General features: G+C 38.4%; 1 protein-coding gene across 1 annotated transcript; it reads right to left on the bottom strand.

Moving 5' to 3' along the window:
• Window positions 1-320: 320 nt before the first annotated feature.
• Window positions 321-23637, bottom strand: mrc1b (mannose receptor, C type 1b). Its single transcript, XM_017473252.2, has 31 exons — window positions 23302-23637; window positions 22620-23006; window positions 21375-21554; window positions 21087-21239; window positions 20786-20899; window positions 20501-20638; window positions 20220-20399; window positions 18366-18523; window positions 18099-18215; window positions 17870-17985; window positions 17565-17713; window positions 17226-17425; window positions 16837-16961; window positions 15362-15434; window positions 15098-15251; window positions 13381-13416; window positions 13104-13270; window positions 12918-12976; window positions 12733-12833; window positions 12004-12146; window positions 9994-10096; window positions 6335-6486; window positions 4224-4241; window positions 4010-4115; window positions 3674-3903; window positions 3383-3548; window positions 3132-3290; window positions 2919-3035; window positions 2632-2802; window positions 1038-1076; window positions 321-799 (listed from the first exon to the last, which is right to left on the bottom strand). The coding sequence occupies exons 1-31, from the start codon at window positions 23378-23380 to the stop codon at window positions 579-581; spliced, it is 4311 nt and encodes a 1436-aa protein (XP_017328741.1). The 5' UTR covers window positions 23381-23637; the 3' UTR covers window positions 321-578.
• Between the last annotated feature and the right edge of the window lie 301 nt (window positions 23638-23938).

The following is a 23938-nucleotide window of genomic DNA, read 5'->3' as shown; positions in this document are numbered from 1 at the left end:
CGTGTCTTGTATAGCCTAGTTTGTATTGTTTGTTCAGCGCCCGACCTACGCCTGTTTATGTGAATTTGATCTTGCCTTACTTTTTGGATATTTCTGCTTGCTCTTATTAAAGCACTGAACTGCACTTGCATCTGTCTCTACACTCTGTTAGTGCCAGTGGTACAGAAAAGAATGCAGCCAAACTGCTTCACTAGATAATAAATAAATACATTTTTTATGTAATGGAAAAAAAAACGTGTAATGGAAAAAACGTGTAATGGAAAAAAAATGTAATGGAAAAAAAACCGTGCATTACATGAAGAACTTGCATGAAGACGAAATCTTTGATATTCTTTTATTTAACTTAAGACAAACAAGTATTTGAGCAGCAATTCAATTCTAGTTGTTAAGTGAAACACCAGCATCCAGTTTCTGATAAACAATTGTGCCCTAAAGCACTGATATAATTTCAAAACCACTTAGCTAACGCCCCAAATGTGGAAGCATTTGGTCAATATTCACATTAGTTGATGTTTAATGTAAAGAATAAAATGATTAATATAAGAAAGAACTCATTAAAAAAAACACATTCATGAAACTTATTCATTATTTTCCATGTGGTCAACTAATGATTTGGTATCTTTGTCCTCTGACAAGGGGGATTCAGTATTGTAATACATTGGGTTCTCATATGAAGGTGTAGCAACCTGTCTGCTGGTCCTTCTGTGGTAGATGTAAGCCAATCCAGCCAACACAAACAGCACTGCAATTACCACAGCCACAGCCACACCAGAAAGGTTCCTATGTGCTGCAGCCTCTTCTACCAAGAAATCAGGGAATGCAACATTTAAGATGCGAGATGCAGCATTATAACTAAATAAAAAATACAAGAAGCATCTTGCATTGTGTAATAATGGTGCCATCAAATGAGACATTATTCATATCCTTTAAAATCAAGAAATCAAGCAAATATGAAGAATTTTGTTTAAATACATATTTAAGAAATGTTTTCAGTGCATGAGTATTTAATGGAGGTGTTGAATTAGCTGGACTATTACCTGTAGGACTAATTCCTGAAGTAGTGGTTGGTTTTGCAACTGCAGCAAAAATAGAAAAAGAAAAAATATATTCAGGTCAATAAATTACACATGAATACACATTTACAATGCCCAGAAAATCCTCTGTACATACTGTATTACATAGCATTTAAAATGGCATTACTAAACGATTTATGTATAAAGATCTATATAGTAATATTACAGTCATCCTCCTTAGCATTCTCATCTTGTCAACAAGTGGATTCAAATATGTAAATATAGTACTCCATCCATCCATTTTCCAGACCACTTATCCTACACAGGTAGCGGGGGAGCCTGGAACCTTTCCAAAGGCACAAGACGGGGGACACCCTGGATGGGGTGCGAACCTATCGCAGGGCACAATCGCACACACATTCACACACCACAGACAATTTGGAAATGCCAGTCAGCCGACAACGGATGTCTTTGGAGGGGGAGGAAACCAGAATACATGGAAGAAACCCCTAAAGCATGGGGAGAACATGCAATCTGCACACACAGGGTGAAGGTGGGATTTGAATCCCCTACCCTGGAGGTGCAAGGCATGCTAAGCCACCATGCCACCTAGCGCGCTATCCTTTCTGGCTAATTATATTATTGTTAAATTGTTCAATCAAAGGAGTTTGCATTGACATAAATCCATTAAATCGGGTGAACTACTCTTACCATGATTCAATGTGTCCATAGAACAGGCACATGGCCTATTGTTTGTCAACAACTGCCACTGTGGTGCTGAAAGAACAGTTCCACTTCAGTACCACTTCTGTCTTGGACACGCTCAACAGCGTGTGGCTGCAAGGCGGGGCTGCCTAAACACACACGGCTGGATTGGTATGGACCTCATAGGGCCACTCCCAAAATCCACCTAGGGTCACGAATACATCCTGGCCATCATGCACTACGCCAGCAGGTACCCTGAGGTGTTGCACTATGGAACTCGTGCTCCTATTCAGCCACATGGGGCTCCCAAAGGACATACTAACTGATCAAGGTACGCCCTTCACATCCAAACTAATGTCTGATTTGTGTCGACTTTTGCAGGTTAAACACCTGAGGACATCCGTCTACCACTCACAGATGAATGGGCTCGTTGAACGCTTCAACCACCCAACACATTATGCTTTTTGTGTCATTTGTAATTTGAATAGACAATGAAGAAAACAGTCCAAAGCAACAAAAGTAGGAGGGAAGGGTATGCATGTAATTGTGGTTCTGTGACTGAATGGAGGACCTGCTGGATTACTCATTCTGATATGAGAAATCTGTGATATAGAAGGGGGCCACAATTACAATGTATGGCTTTGCTATTTGCAGTCAGCAATGAAATGAGCAAACAATATTACTGGTTCCAAAGAAAATTGTCTTGGTGGTCCTCCATACATAGTCATAGTCATCACTGTTACATACATAACATTTCATTAGTATGAAAGGGTTCCATTATGCTGAAGGTCTTGCTTAAGAAATTGTGAAATTGAAGTATTTTGAACTAATTAAAATCAATAGAAATTTTTATGACACAAAGAATCATTCTGAACAACATTTCCATGCAACACACAGCTCTGACTTCAATTACCCTTGGCTGTCTTGCAGATGAACGGTGCATGAGAATATAAGCAGTGTTGTTTTCCCCATTGTTTAGTTGTGGTGGAGATAAATGCACAGTCATGGCTATAGTCATTATACTCTGTAGATTCTTCCCAATTAGTGTAATCCACGACACTTCTGTCTAGCCACAGCCAGTGCTCTGTGCGGATCAAACACAAACACAAAACCAACACAGTGTCAATGCCTTAAACATACAAGTTTCTGCCACCAAGTCTATTTTGGTGAGCAGCAGTATAAATATACAAATAGTATTACCTTCATATGTCTTAAAAAGGCCTATCGAGAACCTGCCATTTTCATTCCCAAGAAAACTGATGTAATTCTCTATAAACTTGGCCTCATTTGTGTCTTCAATGCTGACAAGACTGGCACCTGATGGGAAATAAATCTTAGTATGGACAAACTGTATTTATAACAATGTGTAAATAAATATCTAAACATATCTAAATAATAATAATCTTTTCTCACCTCTTGTCAAACAGAGCTGAGAGGCTTTGCTCCATGATACGCTTTCAGTCACAAATGCATAGCAGTGCCCTCTATAAGGCAGCCATGTCATCTTTGGTTCCGTTTCAATTATGTCAGGGCACACACCAGGGTACTGCACTGGTGGAGTTGGAGCAATGTCTGTGAATAAAATAAAGAGAAAGTATGGGATGTATTACTCAATTAATATCATTCATTCATGTTGTGCTTGCTTGTGGTTGAGTATAGCTCACCTGTTGATTTCTTACACATGCTGTAGGTAGTTTGATTGCAATAGGCAGTTTTCCATTTTCCATCCACATCCACGTAAACACAAGGGTGGTCCCTCTTTGGTTCACTGTAGGCCCAATTCTCCATATTCAGCTGCCAGTTATCAATCCACAAAAAGTATCCATTTGTCTGTACACAGCAATATATAAACATATTTTCTTTTTGATCTATTTATGTACAGAACATTGCCAGAAATTACTTGAATGATAAGTCCCTCATCCTCCTCTTCAGTATTTCATTTTCTTGTGCCATACCTCTTTGCTGTTAAGGCCAATCCATAGGGGCTGTCCAAGTTTTGAGGTCTGCAGCTCAATGTAAGACTGACTAAGCAAGTCTCGAATACTAGCAAGATGAGCACCCTCCAACTCACACTGACGCCTTGCGTCATACCATGTCAGGTTTTTTTGCAAGATCATGTAAGAATCATTTCCAACCTTGATAAAATTTTTGGGTGTCTTTGTCGGGCTTGGTTCAATAAAATGATCTGAACAGAAACAAAAAGAATTTCAAAATGTGTTATCCGCTGTTTATTAATAAAAGCATAAAAAAAATTATTTCAAATGATCCTAAAATGTTTCTTGTAGATTTACCAATAGCACGACTGCAAATAAATCCAATGGTATCATTACAGCTTTTTGTTACCCACTTGCCCAGCTCAAGTCGTTGCATGCTTCCCATTGCAATACAAGTTGGTTCCTAAAAAAAAAAAAACATACAAATGTCATGTTTCCTATAAGTAAATAATTAAATAAGTGAATAAGTAAGTAAATAAATAAACGAATAAATAAATAAATAAATAAATACCTCATTTTCCCACATCCACTGTAATAAAAACAGAAACAAGAAACAAGTTTTCAGGCACATTGAAAGGAAATTCTTTTATATCATGTACTCTCTTATATTATGAACTGCTATCAAATACCTATGATGAATGTATACATTTCATTACCTCTTTGAATAAGCTGATCACCTGCCATCTTTAATATAGTATACTTATTTTGTAGTATGACCCTGGGGGCTGTGTGTTTTGTCTAAATCTGTCTGGCCCCTGCACCCGTAGAAACTGTCCACGCACTGCTGTTAACAATGTGTATAAATACTCTTGGTTTGCATGAATAAACTCGGATGTCTATTTGAGCATGCATGTGTTAGTAGCTGCGTTTACATGGACAACAATAATCCACTCTTAATCCGATTAAGACCATGCTCTAATTAAGAAACTACCATGTAAACAGCAAGTTTTACTTACCTTAATCTAATTAAGGTCATAAGCTAAGTAAGCAATAATCTAATTAAGACAGGTGGTGTACTCCTGTTTTAGTCGCATTATGGACGTGTAGTAGTGACATGTAAACACCTTAATCACGTTATGAACGTCGTGTGAGAGTTTTCACCGCATTTTGCGACAGGACACGATCACACACGGCAGTTTTACGTTTTACGGCGAACAAGAGAGCATGAGTACATTCCTACTATAGACCTGTAGTTGGGAAAAGTACATGTATCTCGGCTACTATATAGACGGTAACTACGCGATTTGGGACACACCCACCGCTTGAAGCAGTTGTCTATTAGCACATACAGCATGACAAATAATTAACTGCACTTAAAGTGTTCGTAAAAAAAATAAATAAATAAAAACACCCAAAACTGTATACGGTACCATAAAGAAGACGAACTGTATGTTGATACGTGAAATTCTGGAGGGATGTTGGATGGCGTGGCACGGTGACGTAATGACGCGGGCTGTTAATCTAATTATGTTCTATAACATGTAAAACGGGAACATGACAGGAGTATTCTAAAAGCGACTCGTGTAAACACCTTAATCACATTATTATCTTACTCAAAGTAAGGTCAATAATTAGATTATTGCTGTCCATGTAAACGTAGTCAGTGTGTGTTCATTTAGGTTCCCCAGATCGATCTGAAACACTCTGAGGAGAACCACACTTTCTAAGCACAGAACTAAAAGTTAATAGAAGTAATTGTAGAACAGGCTGGAAGGAATGACGGGAGATCTGAGATTCCTGAGATACATGGAAATCTAACACACACACAGTAATATGTTGTAAAGCAAAGTTGCCTTCAAAAATAAGGGAAACAGATGTTTCTGCAGTGAACAGATGCAAATGAGAAAAGATACTGTATACCCATGCCCATGGTGTAAGTAGTCATTAACAGTGCTAATCAAAAATGCTCATTAACACTCAATATTACACCAAATATCATTCTACTTTCAGCCAGATCATGACTGATGTGCAGTGCAGCAGCAGTCGGATTCAGAACAAGCAGCATCGAGGATTGTCATATGAGTATATTATTTTTTAACATGACACCAAATGAAAACTTTTGCAAGAAGGGTTTCTTTTCTTTCTCTGGTTCTGGTTCATGTCCACCATGCAACTACAAATCAATAAATGAATAGCCTGCTTGTCCTGAATGCCTGGGGTAATGACTTGCGAAGGCAAAGTCACTAGCCCAGTCACTCAAGACAAGCTGGCTGTTAATTTTTTTATTTGTAATTGCATGGCGGACAATACAGCAAAATGTGGAAGGGCCCATTGTGTTATAAGCTAATCTATGGCCAACAACGCACCAATCACAGCCATTCATTTATAATAAAACTGCATACATAGCTGTAAATTAACACACCTTTCTGGGTTAACTATCAAAAAACAAAATATGCTGTGTGGTGGCAATGTCATTAACCAAATGTAATTACCAATAATGGCCTTGTGACATGTCACTATATGAATCGGTACACTTAAAAATATATTTTTTTGTAATTTTGACATAATGTTTTAACTGACATCAAGTGTGTAAAAAGTGCATAGGCGAAATTATTAACCAGAACAGTGTAAACATTTTGCTCTTTGATAAACAAACAAACAAAAAGGAATTTGTCATCTAACCATATATTCTGTTCTTGATGGTTGTCCTTTGGCCCAGCCTGTATAACTGACGACACTCCCATCTGTCCATTTAAATCCTTTTTTTGCCAAGTTACTGAAGCCAATCCATAAATCTTCTGGGTTATCACCATCCATCATTAAGGTTAAAAAGGCTATACACAAAAAAGATGGAGGAAAAAAGAAGCACCGTAAGTGTTCAAGTGTTCAAAATCAACTGAAGATTTAGTTCCCTCTGAATAAAAAATTCAAAGAAGTCAAAACTTGAGCTCACCAAGTTTTGGCCGATTTTCTGAGCCTACAGTCTATTAAAGCTCAAAATGTTAAGGAAACACACTGCATTACTATAGGTAATAGACTATGGGCCTGACAGTATACAACTTATCTACTGCATTTCCCATTTTCCTCCAAACAAAATTCTATTCTAAACTATTTTCCTCTTGAGGGGCATGTCCAAACATATCTGGCGTATTTTAGTTCACTGCTGCTGATTAGGTGTAACATGCAAGTAGGCAAGTGCATAAACAGAGAGTGGTATTTATTAAGATGGATCCAAGAAACATCGTCAAGAACAAGCAGGGTTAAACAAGGAATATCCATAATCGAACACTTTAACAGACATGAGTAAGAGCACTGGAGGTAACAGGAACAGGAAAGGCATGCATACAATGAACGAGAGTTAACGATGAGGAATGGAGACAGCAGGGCATAAATTAACAAACTAATCATAACTAGAGGGCTGTTCACACATACAGCGACTTGCAGCAACAAAGCTGCTGGAGAGCACTCATTTTCAATGAGAGCTGGTGACTTCCAGCCACATGAGTGACAACCACCATTGGTTGTGTCCATTGTGGGCGTGTCCAGCAGCACGACAAAGCTTAACTTTATGCAAATATGGAGTGCCTTGGTGCAGAGTCTACCAGTGGGAGTGAAGAGAGTAGAGTGCACATAATCCGTCTCCTGTCAGACACTGTAATGTGTAGATGGAGGAAAAATTTATTCTAGTGTTTACAAATTGTCCAATATTTATGATATGTCTCTGGCCGTAAAAAGTAAATAAAAAAAAAAAAGATGGGTATGCATAAAAATTATGCACAAGTAAAAAAAAATTGTGTGTGGAAAAACATATCTAAAGTAAGATGATTAATGCATTAATGCATACCATGATTAGCTGAATAATCGTAACTCATAGGCAGTCAGATTTGGTTGAGTAAATCCTAAAAGACTGCATTTAAAACTGAGTCCTGTCCAGCCTGAAGTACTGCTGGAACTGGACCTCATCCAACCACAACTATGGTGCTACTCGGACTATACTTTGAACCCACTTGCTACTTTGAATCCAAATGGTTTCATTGACCAAGATGGTCTGGAGCTTGCGCTTTTGCCACAGATAGCTGAACACAATGACAAAGAGAACGCACTGCTTCTCCTTTGTCTCGTATCCCTACTGAAAAAAAAAAAGAAAAAAAAAAACACCAGCTACAACCATCCTAGGCTGGTTGGCTGGCCTTTGCTGGTTGTAGCTGGATGTAGTTGTATGTAGCTGGTTTAAGCTGGTCTTCCAGCCTGGCCAAGCTGGTCTGCCAGTTGACCCACCTGCTAAAGCAGCTTGGTGTTCAGCTGGCTTTAGCTCGTGTTCAGATGATTTTAGATGGTGGGTTAGCTGGTCTCCCAGCATGGCCAAGCTGGTGTTCAGCTGGCTTTAGCTGGTCTCAAAGCAAGGTCTTAAAGCAATGGCTTTAGCTGGTCTCAAATTACAAGATTAATCAGGCAGGCTTGGTAGCATAGCTTAACTACTTAGTTCAGCTGTTAATAATCTAGAATATATCTGAAAATTCTACAACAAAATTATTAAACTAGGGTAGTGGTAGCTGAGCGTTAAGAAATTGGACTACCGATTGGAAGGTCATGAGTTCAAATCCCAGCACTACCAAGCTGCCACTGCTGGGCCCTTGAGCAAGACCCTTAATCCTCAACTGCTCAGTTTTATAAATGAGATAAATGTAAGTCGCTCTGGATAAGGGCTTCTGCCAAGTTGTCTGAACAAATATAGTCAGCCTTTTTAATTTGTAAATTTCATCCTGACCAACATTGACCAGCTAAGACCAGCCTAACCAGCTGAGTCATTGAGGAGTGCTATGCTGGGATGTCCATGCTGGCGTTTGATTCCGTGCGATTTCTCCAGTGGCTCAACATGGATGCTCTGGCTCCGTTTGCTGGCTTTGAAAGTTTCCTGAATGGTTTCTTCCTTCAGTGTCAGTTTTATTTTGGGAGTTAGCTTGACCCGAAGCCCAAAGAGGGACATTGGTTGGGGTTCATGTTGTCCCAGTTCATTGGTTCAGCTCTCCAATGGGTGGAGCCTTTGACTGACACAGGTAATCTCAGCCTGGGAAGTGTGGCCAAGTTTGTATGCCAAATGAGAGTGATTTTTGGAAAAGGGGACTTTAATTTTGATTTAAAATTGTTTGGCCAGCTGTCTTCTATGAGGTGACGGTTGAGATGTGGCAGCCTCCCCTGCAAAGCTACAGCCTGAGACCAATTATTTGGTCTCCCCTACAGAGCACCAGCCAGAGGTCGACAGGGTGGCCTGCACAGCCCAGCTCTAGCTTGAGGCCAACATGGTGGCCTCCACAGCCTTGCTCCAACTTGTGGCCACCTCACTTCCAGAGCTTCAGCCAGAGGCCAATGTGGCAGCCCCACCTCCAGAGCTCCAGCCAGAGATCAACAGGGCAGCCTCTACAGCCAATCTCCAGCCTGAGGCCACCTCTGGCAACCTCACTTCCACATCTCCAGTCTGAGACCAATGAGGTCATCTCCTCTGTCGAGCTCCAGTCTGAGGTCAACTTGTTGACCTCATCTCCAGCTTGAGGTGATCTCTCCTGCTGTACTCCTATTAGAGGCTGATGGCATGGCCTCCCAAGTTCAGTTCCTGCCAGAGGTCGAAGACACCTCCCATGCCAACCTCACGCTCTGTCTGAGGCAGACGAGATGGCCTCCCACACCATGCTCAAACCAGTGGGTGAAGAGGCAGCCTCCCATGCCATGCTCCTGCCTGAGGCCGACAGCGTGGCCTCTCACGCCGTATGCTGAAACAAGACGGCCTCTCATGCCGTGCTCACGCCTATGGCTCACCTAATGTGACATCATCATGCTCTAAAATGTGATGTGTTAAGAGGGGAAATTAGCTAATCTAGTTAAGAGACTTCACTATTAAGAACACTCTCAATTATCAGCTAAAATAAAAGTGCTAAAAAATACTAAATAAAAAATTTAATTAATTTATTAATTGGCTCACTTTTGTTCATTGGATCAGTACTGACAAGCAGTACATAAAAATAACTTGTTTTTAAAAAAAAAAAAAAAAAAAAAAATTCAGCACTGCTCACTCTGAAGCCTACCTCCCTTGTCCTCTTAAATTAAACTCATATTTGTAAGAACACTTAAGTCTTCTGATATCTCCCAAGCAGTAATAAAATACTAATATTGTCCAAACATTCTGGAATTAAGAGAAAGAGAATGTTGATAAAATTCCCCAGGTTCTATGTTATCTGTTCATGTATCTCTTCATTCACCAGTTGACAACCAAAAATTCAAATGAGTTAAAGCAGTAAAACTAAGTATGATTGTTTAGTTTTATGATTATCGTTATTAGAACTGACCTTGCTGGAGTCCACTAGTAACAGAGGCTAGATTTCCTCCAAGATGTTTACAGTATGATCTGGCTTCAGTCCATGTTTTCAGGTCCAGTTCTTTTTTGTAACACTGTAAGCAAATAAGCAGAGTTGTTATATGCACAGACCTACAGTGCAATGACCACCATTTTGTTTTTAAGCAAATGGCCATTCAGTACTTACTCTTAGTTATTTGATTTTTAGGTTTTTTTTTTCATGCAGTACTTATTTATGCAGGTGAATATTAAAGTTCTGGATAAATACGGTGCATTCAGAAAGTATTCAGAGCCCTTTATTTTATTCACGTTTTGTAATGTTGCAACCTTATGCCAAACTGCTTTATTTCTTCCTGCACATCAGTTTACACTCCATACCCCATAATGACAAAGCAAAACCCAGATTTGTGATACGCAAATTTATTAAAAAGGAAAACCTGAGATATCACATTGACATAAGTTTTCAGACCTTTTGCTATGATGCTTGAAATTTAGCTCAGGTGCATCCCATTTTTCTGGATCATCTTTAATATGCTTCTACACTTCCACCTAAGGCAAATTCAACTGATTGTACATGATTTTGAAAAGGCATACACCTGTCTATATAAGGTCTAACAGCTGAAAATGCATTTCAGAGCAAAAACCAAGGCACAGATATATGAGGAAGACTACAACAAAATTTCTGCTTCATTGAAAGTTCCAAAGAACACAGTAGCCTCCATAATTCGTAAATAGAAGAGGTTTGGAACAACCAGGACTCTTCCCAGAGCTGGCTGCCAGGCCCCCGTTACACCAATCTGGGCTTCATGGCAGAGTGGCCAGACGAAAATTCCAAAATTTAAAATTTCATGTGTCTTTCACTGAGGAGAGGCTTCCATCTGGCCACTCTGCTATAAAGCCCAGATCGGTGGACTGTTGCAGTGATGGCTGACCTTGTACAAGTTTCTACCCTCTCCACATATAATCTCTGAACCTCAACCAGAGTGATCAACATATTCTTGGCCTTCTCTCTTACCAAGGCCCTTCTCTCCCGATTGCTTAGTTTGGCTGTGCGGTCAGCTCTATGAAGAGTCCTGGTTTTTCCAAACTTCTTCCAATTAAGAATTATGAAGGCAGAAATGTTTTTCTACCCTTCCCCAGATCTGTGCCTCTACACAATCCTGTCTCTGAGCTCTGCAGGCAGTTCCTTTGACCTCATGGTTTTTGCTCTGATATGCATTTTCAGCTGTTAGACCTTATCCAGACAGGTGTGTGCCTTTCCAAATCATGTCCAATCAACTGAATTTGCCAAAGGTGGACTCCAGTAAAACTGTAGAAACATATCAAAGATGATCCAAAGAAGTGGGATGTACCTGAGCTAAACTTCAAGTGTCATCGCAAAGGGTCCGAATGCTTATGTCAATGTGATATTTCAGTTTATTGTTATTAATAAATTTGCAGTTATCTCAAATCTGTTTTTTGCTTTGTCCTTATGGGGTGTGGAGTGTAGATTGACGCAGAAAAAAAAGCATTTTATGATAATGAGTCTTTATTGGTCACATATACAGTGAAATTCTTTTCTTCGCATATCCCAGCATGTCAGGAATTTGGGGTCAGAGAATAGGGTCGGCCATGATACAGTGCCCCTGGAGTAGAGAGGTTTAAGGGCCTTGCTCAAGGGCCCAACAGGGGCAGCTTGGCAGTACAAGGGCTTGAACCCTGACCTACTGATCAGTAACCCAGAGCCGTAACCGTTAAACAACCACTGTCCCCCTGATTTCCATTATGAATTTTCAGTTTCAGTGAACTATCACTTTAGGTCTATAGTTACAGTATGTCTGAAGTCTCAGTATGGGTGCATAATTAAATTCTGAATACAACTCTTTGTATTTTGTCAAGAAGAGAAAAGAAATAAAATTCTCCATTTTACTGATATGAGTTTGCACAATGTTTTATTCCAGTTATTATTACTATAATATGATATAATTTACTAAGAATGTGTTTGATGTAAAGTCTCATTTACCTTTTTCTGAAACTTCACCCAGTCAGGAGCACAGCCTCCCCTTGGGGGCTCAGTGGGGGCAGCAGTGGAATTGACTTCGACAGAGCCACTTCGTTTACAGATAAAATTATGTTGTTCACCACAGTTTATACTCTCCCAAAGCCCTTGAGAAGACACAAGTCTGTTACTCCGGTCGTAGAATTTCCAAGATTTCTTCATAAGCAATATGATACTAGTATAACACCAAATATAACACAAATATGACGTATATGACCAAAAGTTTGTGGGCACCTGACCAATCACACCTATGTGTGCTTTTTGAATATCCTATTACATATTTAATCCAACTTTCTGTTATAATAACTCCCACTCTTCTGGGAAGGCCACTAAATTTTGGAGAGTAGCTGTGGGGATTTGCTCCTTCAGCCAGAAGAGCATTACTGAGGTCATGCAGTGATGTTGGACGAGTTGAGGTGGTGTCTTCTTCCACGAAAACCTTGGCAAACCATACCATGCACCTCACTTGGTGTACTTGGAGGTATTTCCATGTTGGAACAAGTTTGCGCCCCTTAGTTCCAGTAAAGGAGAATTCTTAATGCAATAGCATGTGATGGTCTGGTGTCTCATATTATTATTTTATCAATAATCCTCTTGATGACTAGCATTACAGAGGTAAGTAGAATTTGATGCTTTATAGCGTAATTATATGCACTTTTATCTTTAATTTATGATTTTAGATGATTGACTTACCTTGAGTATAAGTCATCTTTACACAATACTCTTCACTGTTCAGAAGAGCAGGCTGTTTTTTTTGCCATGCCTCGAATACAACTGGAGACCCTTCCATCCACCTTGTAGTGCACACATATAGTGAATAATGTATTGATGATTTAGTAATGTATTTAATGTGCTTTAATGTCGGTGGATTTACTTACTTGAAAGACTTATCCAGATCAACTATCATGCCAATATAATAATCACTATGTGTTTGTTTCTAAAAGGAATAAATGATAAATACAATATTTAATGAAGACATAGAAACCACATAACAATGCAAAACAAAAGTTTTACAGGTACGTATATGGCCATGACATGATGCAGCTCTCTATTAGCAAAATTACCTGATGCCACAGAAATAGTCTTTCTTTCTCATCATTAATGACCACAAGATCACCATGCCTTTGCTTACAGAACCATCTTGCTTCTTCCATAGAGACATACATGTATTCACTGATATAATACTGATTATCATTGAATATAGTCCAGCCATCGTCTGTTTTATTATATGCTGCAAATGTAGGGAGAAAACGGAATTTTCTTAGGAAAATATTTTCAGTAAACGATGGTGATACAAACGATAAAGTGTAAAATACATTGCAAATTTTGTAGAAGATTTACTTTCAGTTGTAATTTCCACTTCATTTGGTGTAACTCCTAGAGGGAAACAGAGCACATTTTTCTTTATTGAATTCACAATCATATTTACTATGGTTAACGACAACTAAAATACTACTTAAAAACTGAATAAAATAAAAGGCGGACTTTGATTGAAGTCCATTTCACTTCTGTCAATATCCATTCCATTTGATCTGCATTCATTTCTTGAGCTTCTAAATATAACATACTGTACAGTGCCTCTTTACGCAAGTTAATGTTAATTCATAATATTAATTGCTAATGTTACTGTTTCAAAAGTGCAGTGGTTGTGCCACCAAGTCAAGTCACTGAAATGCTAATGAACATGACTGACTGACATTTCAAACTTAAACATACGCAGCACCATCAGTCAACCACAGACTAGCAAAGTGCAGTTGTGGCTTGATGATCTGCATTTGTTTCTGAAATTATTAGTTTATTTATAGGTCTAGCTAGCTGGTTGTCACTACCTTCTTCAGTGAAAGTTAGCTAGCAGCTTAGCTGCTTTTGGGTATGACATGGCAGACACTGCTAATGTTGTTGACCTGATTTTGGAACAGTGTTTTGTTGATTTTGCTTATGAGGAGAAATTGAGAATTACACAGAAGGGCAGACCAATAGCCAAGACTTATGTAATTCAGAAGTCATGAGGCAAAAAACAGTTCTTTCAGCTCTCTCTGTACTTTAAAGGTGATTGGTTGACGGGTAATGCTGTGACCAAGCGCGTGTACTGCTGGCCGGCTTTGTCTGCAGACAGACAGCTGTGCTTCGCCTATTTTAAAAAACACCAGCTGCCATCGTTTGTCCTGCTGTTCGTGCATGATTAACCAGAAATACATAAATGTCTGACAATGAAACTAACTTTACTGCAGTAAAAGAGGCACTATGCCACCATCTTAGCCGAATCAGACCTCTACTCACAGCACACTCTAATATGGGTTAATGACAACAATGTGGGCCATAACAAAAGCCATGATAAAACTAGTCCAAATGAAATACAGAGTCTTTTTCGTTGTTGTTGTTGTTGTTGTAAAAAATATATATATTTTCTGTTATCTGACATTATGACAGTTAGCTAGCTAATATTAAAAGCACACATGATTCCACCTGCTTTCCCTCCCATTGTCTAAAGCTCTAAAATTAAAACCAATTTAAAAATAAAAGCCACTCTATTTTAAGTATTGAAATTGAACATATCAGCTGCAATATTTCTTTGAAAATTTTTTGATTGCTGGACTGAAAAAACAAAATATTTATTCATATTGTAGCTTATGATTAATTTAGGTGCCCCAGCCCAGGCTGTGCATAAGTTCGATGTTGTGCACTATTTTGCATCCTGTCCCATCAAAAGCCTCTATTATATACCATTTCGCATAAAATGGTACAACATCAGCTTTACAGAGTTTCTCTGGGACTGCTGTGTAAACAGCAGTCTTTTATTAAATGCGTTCTTGTCTGCTTACAGCCCCAGCAAAAACTGACAAGTCACAGCACTGCCAAGTTACAAGTTACCGATCTTGTCCTCTAGCAGCCTGAAAAGTCAGTGACGTGAAATCATTGATATAAAAAGATCAGTGCAATCTAATCATATAATATGGTGTGGGTTATGGTGTTCTAACTGAATATTGTTTGGTAGAGTATGCGGTAGTTTAAAAAAAAAAAAAAAAGAAGAATCTGTGGTGTTTTTGGGTCTCTTTACCTCTTCGAATCTCACAAAACCATTCCCTTTTGTCTTCACAGTGCAAGTCATTCCATTCTCCTGTTTTTCTCCACCACCAAAAAGTCATTTCAGCACAGTTTTCCACATTGTTGTAATTGTTCGGTTCATCATCTTGCCAGTTTTCATAAGACGTCTGAATGAAACACAAAATTGTAGCTGAACAATTTCCATACAAGCCTATACTCTTCAATCAATTTAAAGATTCAGTTATGGGTTGCCGATAAAAAAAGAAACAATACTTACAGAGGATCCATCGCTCCACACATAACCAACAGAGGGATCCTGGATACTGTAACCAATCCATGCTCCACGGGTGCTGCAAATATAAATATGTACATAATGCTTGCATGTTTTTAACACTGGACTGGATTAAGACCAAACAGCTTAGCTTTTTGAACAATGGCCCATTAGTATATTTTAGGAATATATTTAGAACAGGCCCAGATTAACAATGTATTGTTAAATCTGATAAAACTGGTGCAGGTCCAAATGTTATTTTTTTAAATCTGTGAACACAGACCTGGTTCAGAAGTGGTTCAAACTTAAAGGGGACCTATTATGCAAAATTCACTTTTAAATGGTGTTTGAACATAAATGTGTGTCGGCAGTGTGTGTACACAACCACCCTACAATGGTAAAAATCCACCCACTCCTTTTTTGTATTCCCAATAAATCATAAACAGTGTCTCAAAATGAGCCCTAATGTGACGTCACGTTGGAATAAGCCCCACCCATGGACTCTGCCCTATTAGCATAGATCCTCCTCTGAGTGAGCTGCACACAGTCTGCCATGTTTTCCGCGCCGGAGCAGGTGCAGTGATAAAAAGAATGTCTCAGCTTCTTAAGCGTCGTAAGTGTGCTGTTGCTGTCTGTAAGAATGAACATAAGAGTCTTCATGTACTCCCAGGATCAGAGCCACAGAACGCACAGTGTTTTTGAAGGAAAAGTACCCCAAATATACCTAAATTCGTAAATGTTTGTGCGAATCATTTCACGCCAGACTGTTTTGTGAACGGGGGTCAATACAAAGCAGGATTTGCTAAAAAGTTGATTCTCAAGAATGGATCAGTACCAACTGTTCATGATCCAGCTTCATATCCAGAATACGGAAGTATCGCACTTTATATTTTGTGAATGTTTGCAAATCTCCTTTCCGAATGAACTTGTTAGCAGATTCCACGGCTAATACGGCTAAATTTACCATTGTCTATGATTGTACTCACAGACAGCAGCGCTATATAGCCATTGTTATTTTTAACCCGAAAATAATTACTGTCTGTATAATTCCTAACCGCTGTATTATACACAAAATAGTAAGGTGATTGTCTTTTTGAATACTGTGTACATTTTGGGTGAATCATTTTAGTATCTGAAGCATGAGCTGTAAAGGTACATCCGCTGTAGTATTTGAAGCACGAGCAGTAAAGGCAGAGCCCTCTTCAGGAAAGGGGGCAGGGAGCAGCAGTGCTTTTACATGTAAAGAGAGACACACGAAAACAGAGTATTTTTGCTTCAGCATGCCCCCTTGTGCTTATGAGGAACCACACGGTTCACCAGACTGTAATGTGGACTGAATTTCTGTATTAAACTGTGCTCACCATAACAAACCTTTGACATATAGCCTCCTCCTTCCAACATGGTGTATGCACTGCTCTAATATGCTAACCATAATAATAAGATCTTGTTTGCATATAAGTAAAAAATATTTTGAATCTTACTAGATATTGCCAGCCAGTTGCAAATCGAAAGCAGTGTGGATACTCAGCAGATCGCCCCCAAGTTCCCGGCAGAAGTCGAGCGCTTCAGACCAAGTCTTCATTTGTCCCTGTTCCACGTGAAATAGCTTGAACAAAGACAAAAGGTTTCATTGGCCAGCAATTGGTTACATTTGAGTATGAAAAAAAATCATTAAATGTGTGCACTAGCACTAGAAAATGTTCTAGTAAAGCTCATGGTTATTAAAATAGCCTAAGACATTTTTTTTTCCCTCAGTGATTTTCATTTTGCATTACTCTGATCATTTTGTTATATTAAGAATTGTAAAAAAAATTCTAAATAACCAATCAATTGCCACATGGTCATGGGTTAATGCTCATCCCCAGTATACCTTTGTACAGAAGTCTCTGTTCATAAGTGGAAACCATTCGTTGCTGCAATTGGGAGCAGGGGTAGTTATGGGGGCTGGAGTAGTGATGACATCCTCAGCCATCCGTTTACAGATATATTTTTCCTTATTAGTACAACTTAGCACGTCCCATAATCCAGCAAGTGTTCCTGTGGTAATGCCGACACAGCCTTGTTTCCCCCCTGTGGTTTGAAAATAGTCATTGCATGTATGTTTAGCTTTGTAGCACTGATTACACAAGTGTTCATAAACTTTGCAGTGTGTACTGGAACAATGTTACTGACAGCATACTCAATCACATATTTCAGATTTAGCATTCACCTGGCATTCCAGCATTAAAGTGAGTGTACGGAACCTTTCTGCTGTTAGTCCATTCAAAAGTGTGCTGATCCTTGTTATTAGAGAGCCCAATCCAGAAGTGCTTCTCTGGTCGTATCCCTACCAAGCTGACCAGGAAAGCATTTTCAACTCTGATAGGAAAAGAAATAGGATGCAGAAATAAAGAATGGGCTACATGGGGGAAAAAAGAAAAAAAAACTGACCCACAGGTTTTAAAATGTTATGAATTATATTATATTTATTATTTAGAACCAAAACTGCCTTTTGCATGACAAAAATGTTCTGACCTGCTTGTGATGTCAACCAAATAAGATTCTGTTTTCACACACATCTGTTTGGCCTCTTCGAAGGTTTTAGTTTCTGTTCCTATGAAGTAGCAGTAATACCCATATCTGGTCCAACCCTACATTATGACAATTATGAGGATTAAAATTAGACATTTAATTATAGCTTCATTTATAATATGTTAGTAACAACACAACACTCAAACCAAACCAAAGCAAACCAAACTCTTACAGGCTTGCAGCCAGGACTTGTGAGAACCGTATCATTAGTGGATGGACTTGAATGGGCATCTTTCTTACAGATGAATCCATACTTGTTTTTACAGTTTTCATCAGCCCACTTGCCCTCCTACAAAAAAAATATGCATTTCAATGAGCCATTGTATCTCCTAATCTGTGTATATTCTTCACAGAACTACTGGTAGTTCTGCGTAAGCCCTGCTCAGAGTATGTGTAGAATAGCTTCTCATAAATTGTGTTTGTGAAGGAGCGAATGTACCTCTCCTCTTATTAAAACACAGTCCTCTTTATCATCAGCACTGTGGCTTGGTTCATTCTTCTCCCATGAGACAAATGAAACACTGGAGTGGTCACTCCACTCGAAAAACATCGCAGTCTTGAGGTCGTTTAAGCCAATCCACAACTCGTCCGTCTTTACTGTTTAATTAGGTTGAAACAAATGACAAAGAGTCACAGCACAACTTAGCACTATATCTAACAGAGGCAATCGCTTTAAGACAAAATGAGAAGACCAGCCTCCAATAAAATTCCATTAAAATGTGGCATTGAAATGTAACTATTTAAACGTGTCTACGTTATTTAACCATGTTGGGTTGCTAAAATTGAATATTTTAGCGAATCAAATGATCAGATATTTCACTGGAGTATCACACTGGTCATTCATTTTACACAAACTGTTTCAGTTCTCCATTGAAGGCCTGACACACTTCCTGTAGAACTCCAGAAAAGCCTGGAGTCTATAGGCTTCTATGGAAGATTCACTTACAATGTGTTTTAATGCTGGTTCAACAGTTAAGGCTCTGGGTTACTGATCAGAAGGTCAGAGGTTGAAACCCCAGCACCACCAACCTGCCACTGTTTGGCCCTTAAGCAAGGCCCTTAACCCTATCTTCTCCAGGGGTGCCGTATAATGGCTGACCCTGTGCTCTGTTCCACACATAACTTCCTAACAAGCTGGGATATGTGAAGAAAAGAATTTCACTGTGCTTTAATGTATACGTGACAAATAAAGGATGTTTCTTCTTCTTCTAATGGTAGCAAAGATTAACGTTCACTGGACAACAGCCTTTTAATACGCTGAAGTACTATGATCTCGTCACTGAGTGCAAAGAGGCTGTCTGTAGAACCATCATCTACCCGGTAGAGGTAGGATGCCGTGGTTTTGTTGGAACATCAACTGTCGTGATATGGGAGTAGCTGGGAGTAAACCAGCGGAAGTTCCTGAAAGACCTGGTTGAACAGGCAGAGGAAAGCAGCTTCAGGTGAGGAGAAACGAGAAGTGTTGAGGTAGTAACACCTAACCCAAGGTCTAGTTGCAGGGTGTGGCAGGATGATATGGAAACATGCCTGAGTGGTATAAGGTGCAGAGGAAACCACATGGAACCAGTGGCACTGAGCATGCATTAACAGTGCCTGTGGGGCTTGGTACAGCCTTATTGACCGGGGAGGCCTGTATGGTTTTGGTTGCAGTAGGCATGTTGGCAAGGCTGAAGAGTGGTAATCCTAAGGGCACTGGAGAAAGTGTGACAGGCAGTAATGCTAGAGCAGGCCAACATTTACCTGTGTAATCAATGTCATTGTACCCAGATGGAGATGCAGCTTTTCTGGGGGTGAATTTGGGTTCAGGTTGGTTTTTCATAGAAAAAACACACCTAAATTTAAATAGGTTTATTAGACATTGCACTGTTCGCTTGTCCCACCTGGATACACAGCCTCTCCATATGATAATTGGGAGAACTCTTAAAGGTGCAGAACCTGTTAACCAATTGCCAATCAGTGAGACACTAATAAACATGATGATAATAATCAATCACTAATAATTATATCAGTGCCAGTCAGACTCACAGAGTGCTCGCAGTAGTTGGTTTTTAGTTACATTAGGATAATGAATCTAAATAATCTTATTTTCAAAGTATTTTAAAATGACTATTTAGTTGAACCAAAACATATTTAAATTGAATGTACAACGAAATTGGATAATGTACCATTTTCTAATGGACAAATACATTTTTTTCAATGTGTAATTCTCAGTTTCTTTGTACCTTACATAGATCATACAGAATAAATAATTTAATTTCATGTAATCCTGGAAAGCAGATGCATGGGAACTCACAGTATCCAAGTTGTGAGATGGCAAAGCTTTGTTCTTCTATATTGAGAATGCTCAGCAGGTCTCCACCATCACGCCGACAGGCATCTTTTGCCTCCGACCATGTTTTTTTGGCGCGATTAAGATAGTAGCAGTGACCTGTGTAAGGTATCCATGGTCTGGGGCAAGAACCTGTGTGCACCGCTGGACAAGAAGTGACACGAAATGAATCTAAAATGACAGGTCAAGCAAAGACAAGCTATGTTTTGTGAAATAAACAATTTTATAATGAAGACACTGATTACCTGGTGGAATAGTGGGAGTGTAGAGGACTCGTTGGCAGATATATCCATGTCTCACAGAACAAACATCAGTGGACCATTTGGAATCATATTGCTGACTTACTGCCCCACAGCTATGACCTGGTTGAGGAGATGGATGCCCTATTCAAAGCAAAAGATTGAAAAAAGGAATGAATGAAATCACAGATTAAATAAATATTGCTGTATTATGGCAAAACATGACACGGAATATTGATGATCTTCCTGGTTTACTCCAGCAGGGACTGTATAGTGCAGCTAAATACTCACCACTGAGCCAGGTTAAATAACGTAAAGGTTGGCCATTGATCCAGTGCCATCCACTTGAGGCATCTAAACTGTTTAACCCCATCCACAACGGTGGGCCATTTCCCTCAGTCAGACCTATGTGAATAATGAAAATGGTTGATTATATATATATATATATATATATATATATATATATATATATATATATATATATATATATATATATATATATATACCCCATTATTTTTTATGTGTATACTATAGCTGGGCATTTAATGTTGTTTTATTGCAACACAAATTCTTTTATGTATTCAGATAATACCTGATATGAGGGTTTGCTCATGGGGTTCAGTGATACTTAACAGGTCTCCCCCTTGCTGCAGACAGCTTTTTCTGGCTTGATACCAAGTAAGTGCAGACTCTTTGTTTATCTGGTAGTACACGCCTGTGAGAGGGTTCTTGCGCCAGAAATCATCTGTAAAGGATATAAACCTCTAAATAGGCATTTTTGTATGTTATATGCTATAACATGTATGCATTTCATTTCAGCATTCACATATATTTTTTACATTTTGTAATTATGTAACTGTCAAAAGTAATATAACTGTACCTATCTGACGTGTCGGGCAATAACCCCAGAGCTCCTTATCTTCATATATCAGTTCAATTGCACACCACTCGCGTTTCATAGAGGAATCGTCTCTTGTGCAGTCTGAATACCATTTATTTTTGTACCTGAATGGAAAATGGCACGGACGACCATAGCCATTTCCTTTAAGCGTATATAATTCTGCAAACATACAGAAAAGAGTACCTGTTACTCAGTTTCTCTCAGTGTTACTCTTGCATATTACTTTGCAACTTTACAATGTAATAGTAGGTGTATGGAGTCTCAATACAGTTTACAAAAAATTCTATATAATATAATTATAGGTTTGGACTATTGCTTATTCAGCCTTAATGTTTGTGTAGTAGTAGGAACTATATGTTCCAGTTCCTTAGTGTTGTCCATATGAAAAAGCATTACTTTTTATTGATGCACATAGTAGAAACAAATTGCAACACATTTTAAATACACTGAAAAAATAAATATTGGAGTGAAATTTACTCAAGAGAAGTGTGATAACAACTTACCTACGAAACATTTTAGTAAATTTAACTAAGCATTTTTTAAAGTAAGGATTATATGGCACCAAGGATTATTCTCCTAGAAAATGGGAGTATATTTAGCTAGAAATTTTCTTGTTTTATTCAAATTTGAGATAAACAAACTGCAGAAAGCTTAATGCTGTATAAAGTACACATCATCTAAACATTATCATTACTACTTAATGGTCGGTGAGTAAATACAGTCACGTCAGCTTTCATAAAGACTGAACTAGCAGAACCCAAGATTAAGATGTGTGTGCGCACATCATACATCTGACTGAGAAACACAAAGAGGGTGAACCAAGAAAACTTTACCGAAACAGATGATCTTTAAAAACATTTCATAATACAAGAGCCTTAAAACTTACACAAAACAGCAAATATTGAAAACAACCCATCTATAATGCTCAAAATGAAATCAATTTAATGTTCTGTGAACACATACTATGCAAACTGAGTTCAGAAGTCACACCCCCACTTTAGCATGCAATCGGTTCAAGCATACATTATTTTCTAGCTTTGTGAGCATTTAAATTGACAGTAAATTTAACCCAGTAATGTAAGCAAAATATACAAATGGGGTTTTAGACACATAATGAATGGTAGTACAGAACTTAAAGCATTTAAGTAACTCTAATAATTTGCTTTTTTGTATATTTTTGTCATATTTGCTGAACCACTGAATATTTTCTTTTCTGTGTAATACCTTGATATGGTTGAGAGCAAATGCTGTCCGTTGTTCCATGTATTGTCCACTGGTTTTTGTCTTCCTGCTTTCTGGACAGTGTTAGAATATAAGATTCTCCCTCAAGGGACAAGTACAGTGATTCATTCTTCAGACCAAACTGTGAATTGTTCGTGCATTCCCACTTTTGGAGGTCATTTTTGGCATTACAGATGTACCACTGCAGTTTATTGCCCTCCTTTTTGCTCCCTACGCCAAGGCATTTCTTCTGGGCAACATTGTAGATTCGGTCCTCAGAAGTCCATTGAAACTGCTGCTTTGTGCTGAGAGGGTTACACACCTCTAAAAATTGCAGGCTGTCTGTCAGGCATCTGTTCTTATGTGCATTGTAGATCAAGAAATTTCCATCTATGAAAATAATTTAGCATGCACTGCATTACGAAGCACAATACAACTTCAAATTTTGTACTGTTTGTGTACTATTTTTGTGTTGTCACTGTTAATAAATTAGGATCATGTCATTTTAATGCAATGTTAAATAACGAAACACTACTTAGACTACTATTTATTTTCTTCACTAACCATTGTTTCTATGCACTTTTTAAAATTTGATATTACTTTGCTGAGTAATTTTTTTAAATTTTTTTTTTAAAGGCTTCAATTTAGAGTAATGTTATTAAATGTAAAGAAAGATGCAACTTACCTGGATCAGCAAAGCAGTGTGATATTTTAAGCAGAAGCACAATAACAGCAGTTATTGTCAACCTCTTGCTTTTCATCATGTTTTTCAGTCTTACAGCCAAATCCTGTGTCAAACCTGCCTCTGTCCAAGTCTCACAATGTCACTTTGGCACTGGTGACTGTTTTTCTAGCAGAGCACACATCTTATGACACATGTATTTCGTTATAACTCATGACTGATTTCACCAGAAAATCGTTAGACTTCAGGGAAGATGAAAAAACGTAAGGATTGTTGTTATATTGCTTGAATCATGGTATTGCGTGCAAATTCTGTCTTTTCAGCAGTTCCAACCTTAGAAAGTGACTTATGATGTATGTATGGATGTATGTCTGCAGTTGCAGTGTATCGGTAAATAGAATGAGTACAAACTCCTTTTTTTTTTTTTTAAAAAAAAAAAAAAAAAAGGGAGTACAAAAAAGAAAATTTGAAAAAAATGTTTTTTGTCAGGATTTGAAAGAAATATTTATATGTTTTTTGTTTTTGGTTAAGATTTGAGTTTATTAATCATTTCATTAAAAAGTTCACCTGATAAGAATCATTCAATATTACATTTATCCATGCCGTGAGCAATGATATTCATGGCTGCATTATCTCATCA

Source organism: Ictalurus punctatus, chromosome 7 (assembly GCF_001660625.3).
Source record: "Ictalurus punctatus breed USDA103 chromosome 7, Coco_2.0, whole genome shotgun sequence".
Lineage (NCBI taxonomy): Eukaryota > Metazoa > Chordata > Actinopteri > Siluriformes > Ictaluridae > Ictalurus > Ictalurus punctatus.
Note: the sequence above shows the minus strand (reverse complement) of the source record. Positions and strands in the feature narration are given on the sequence as shown.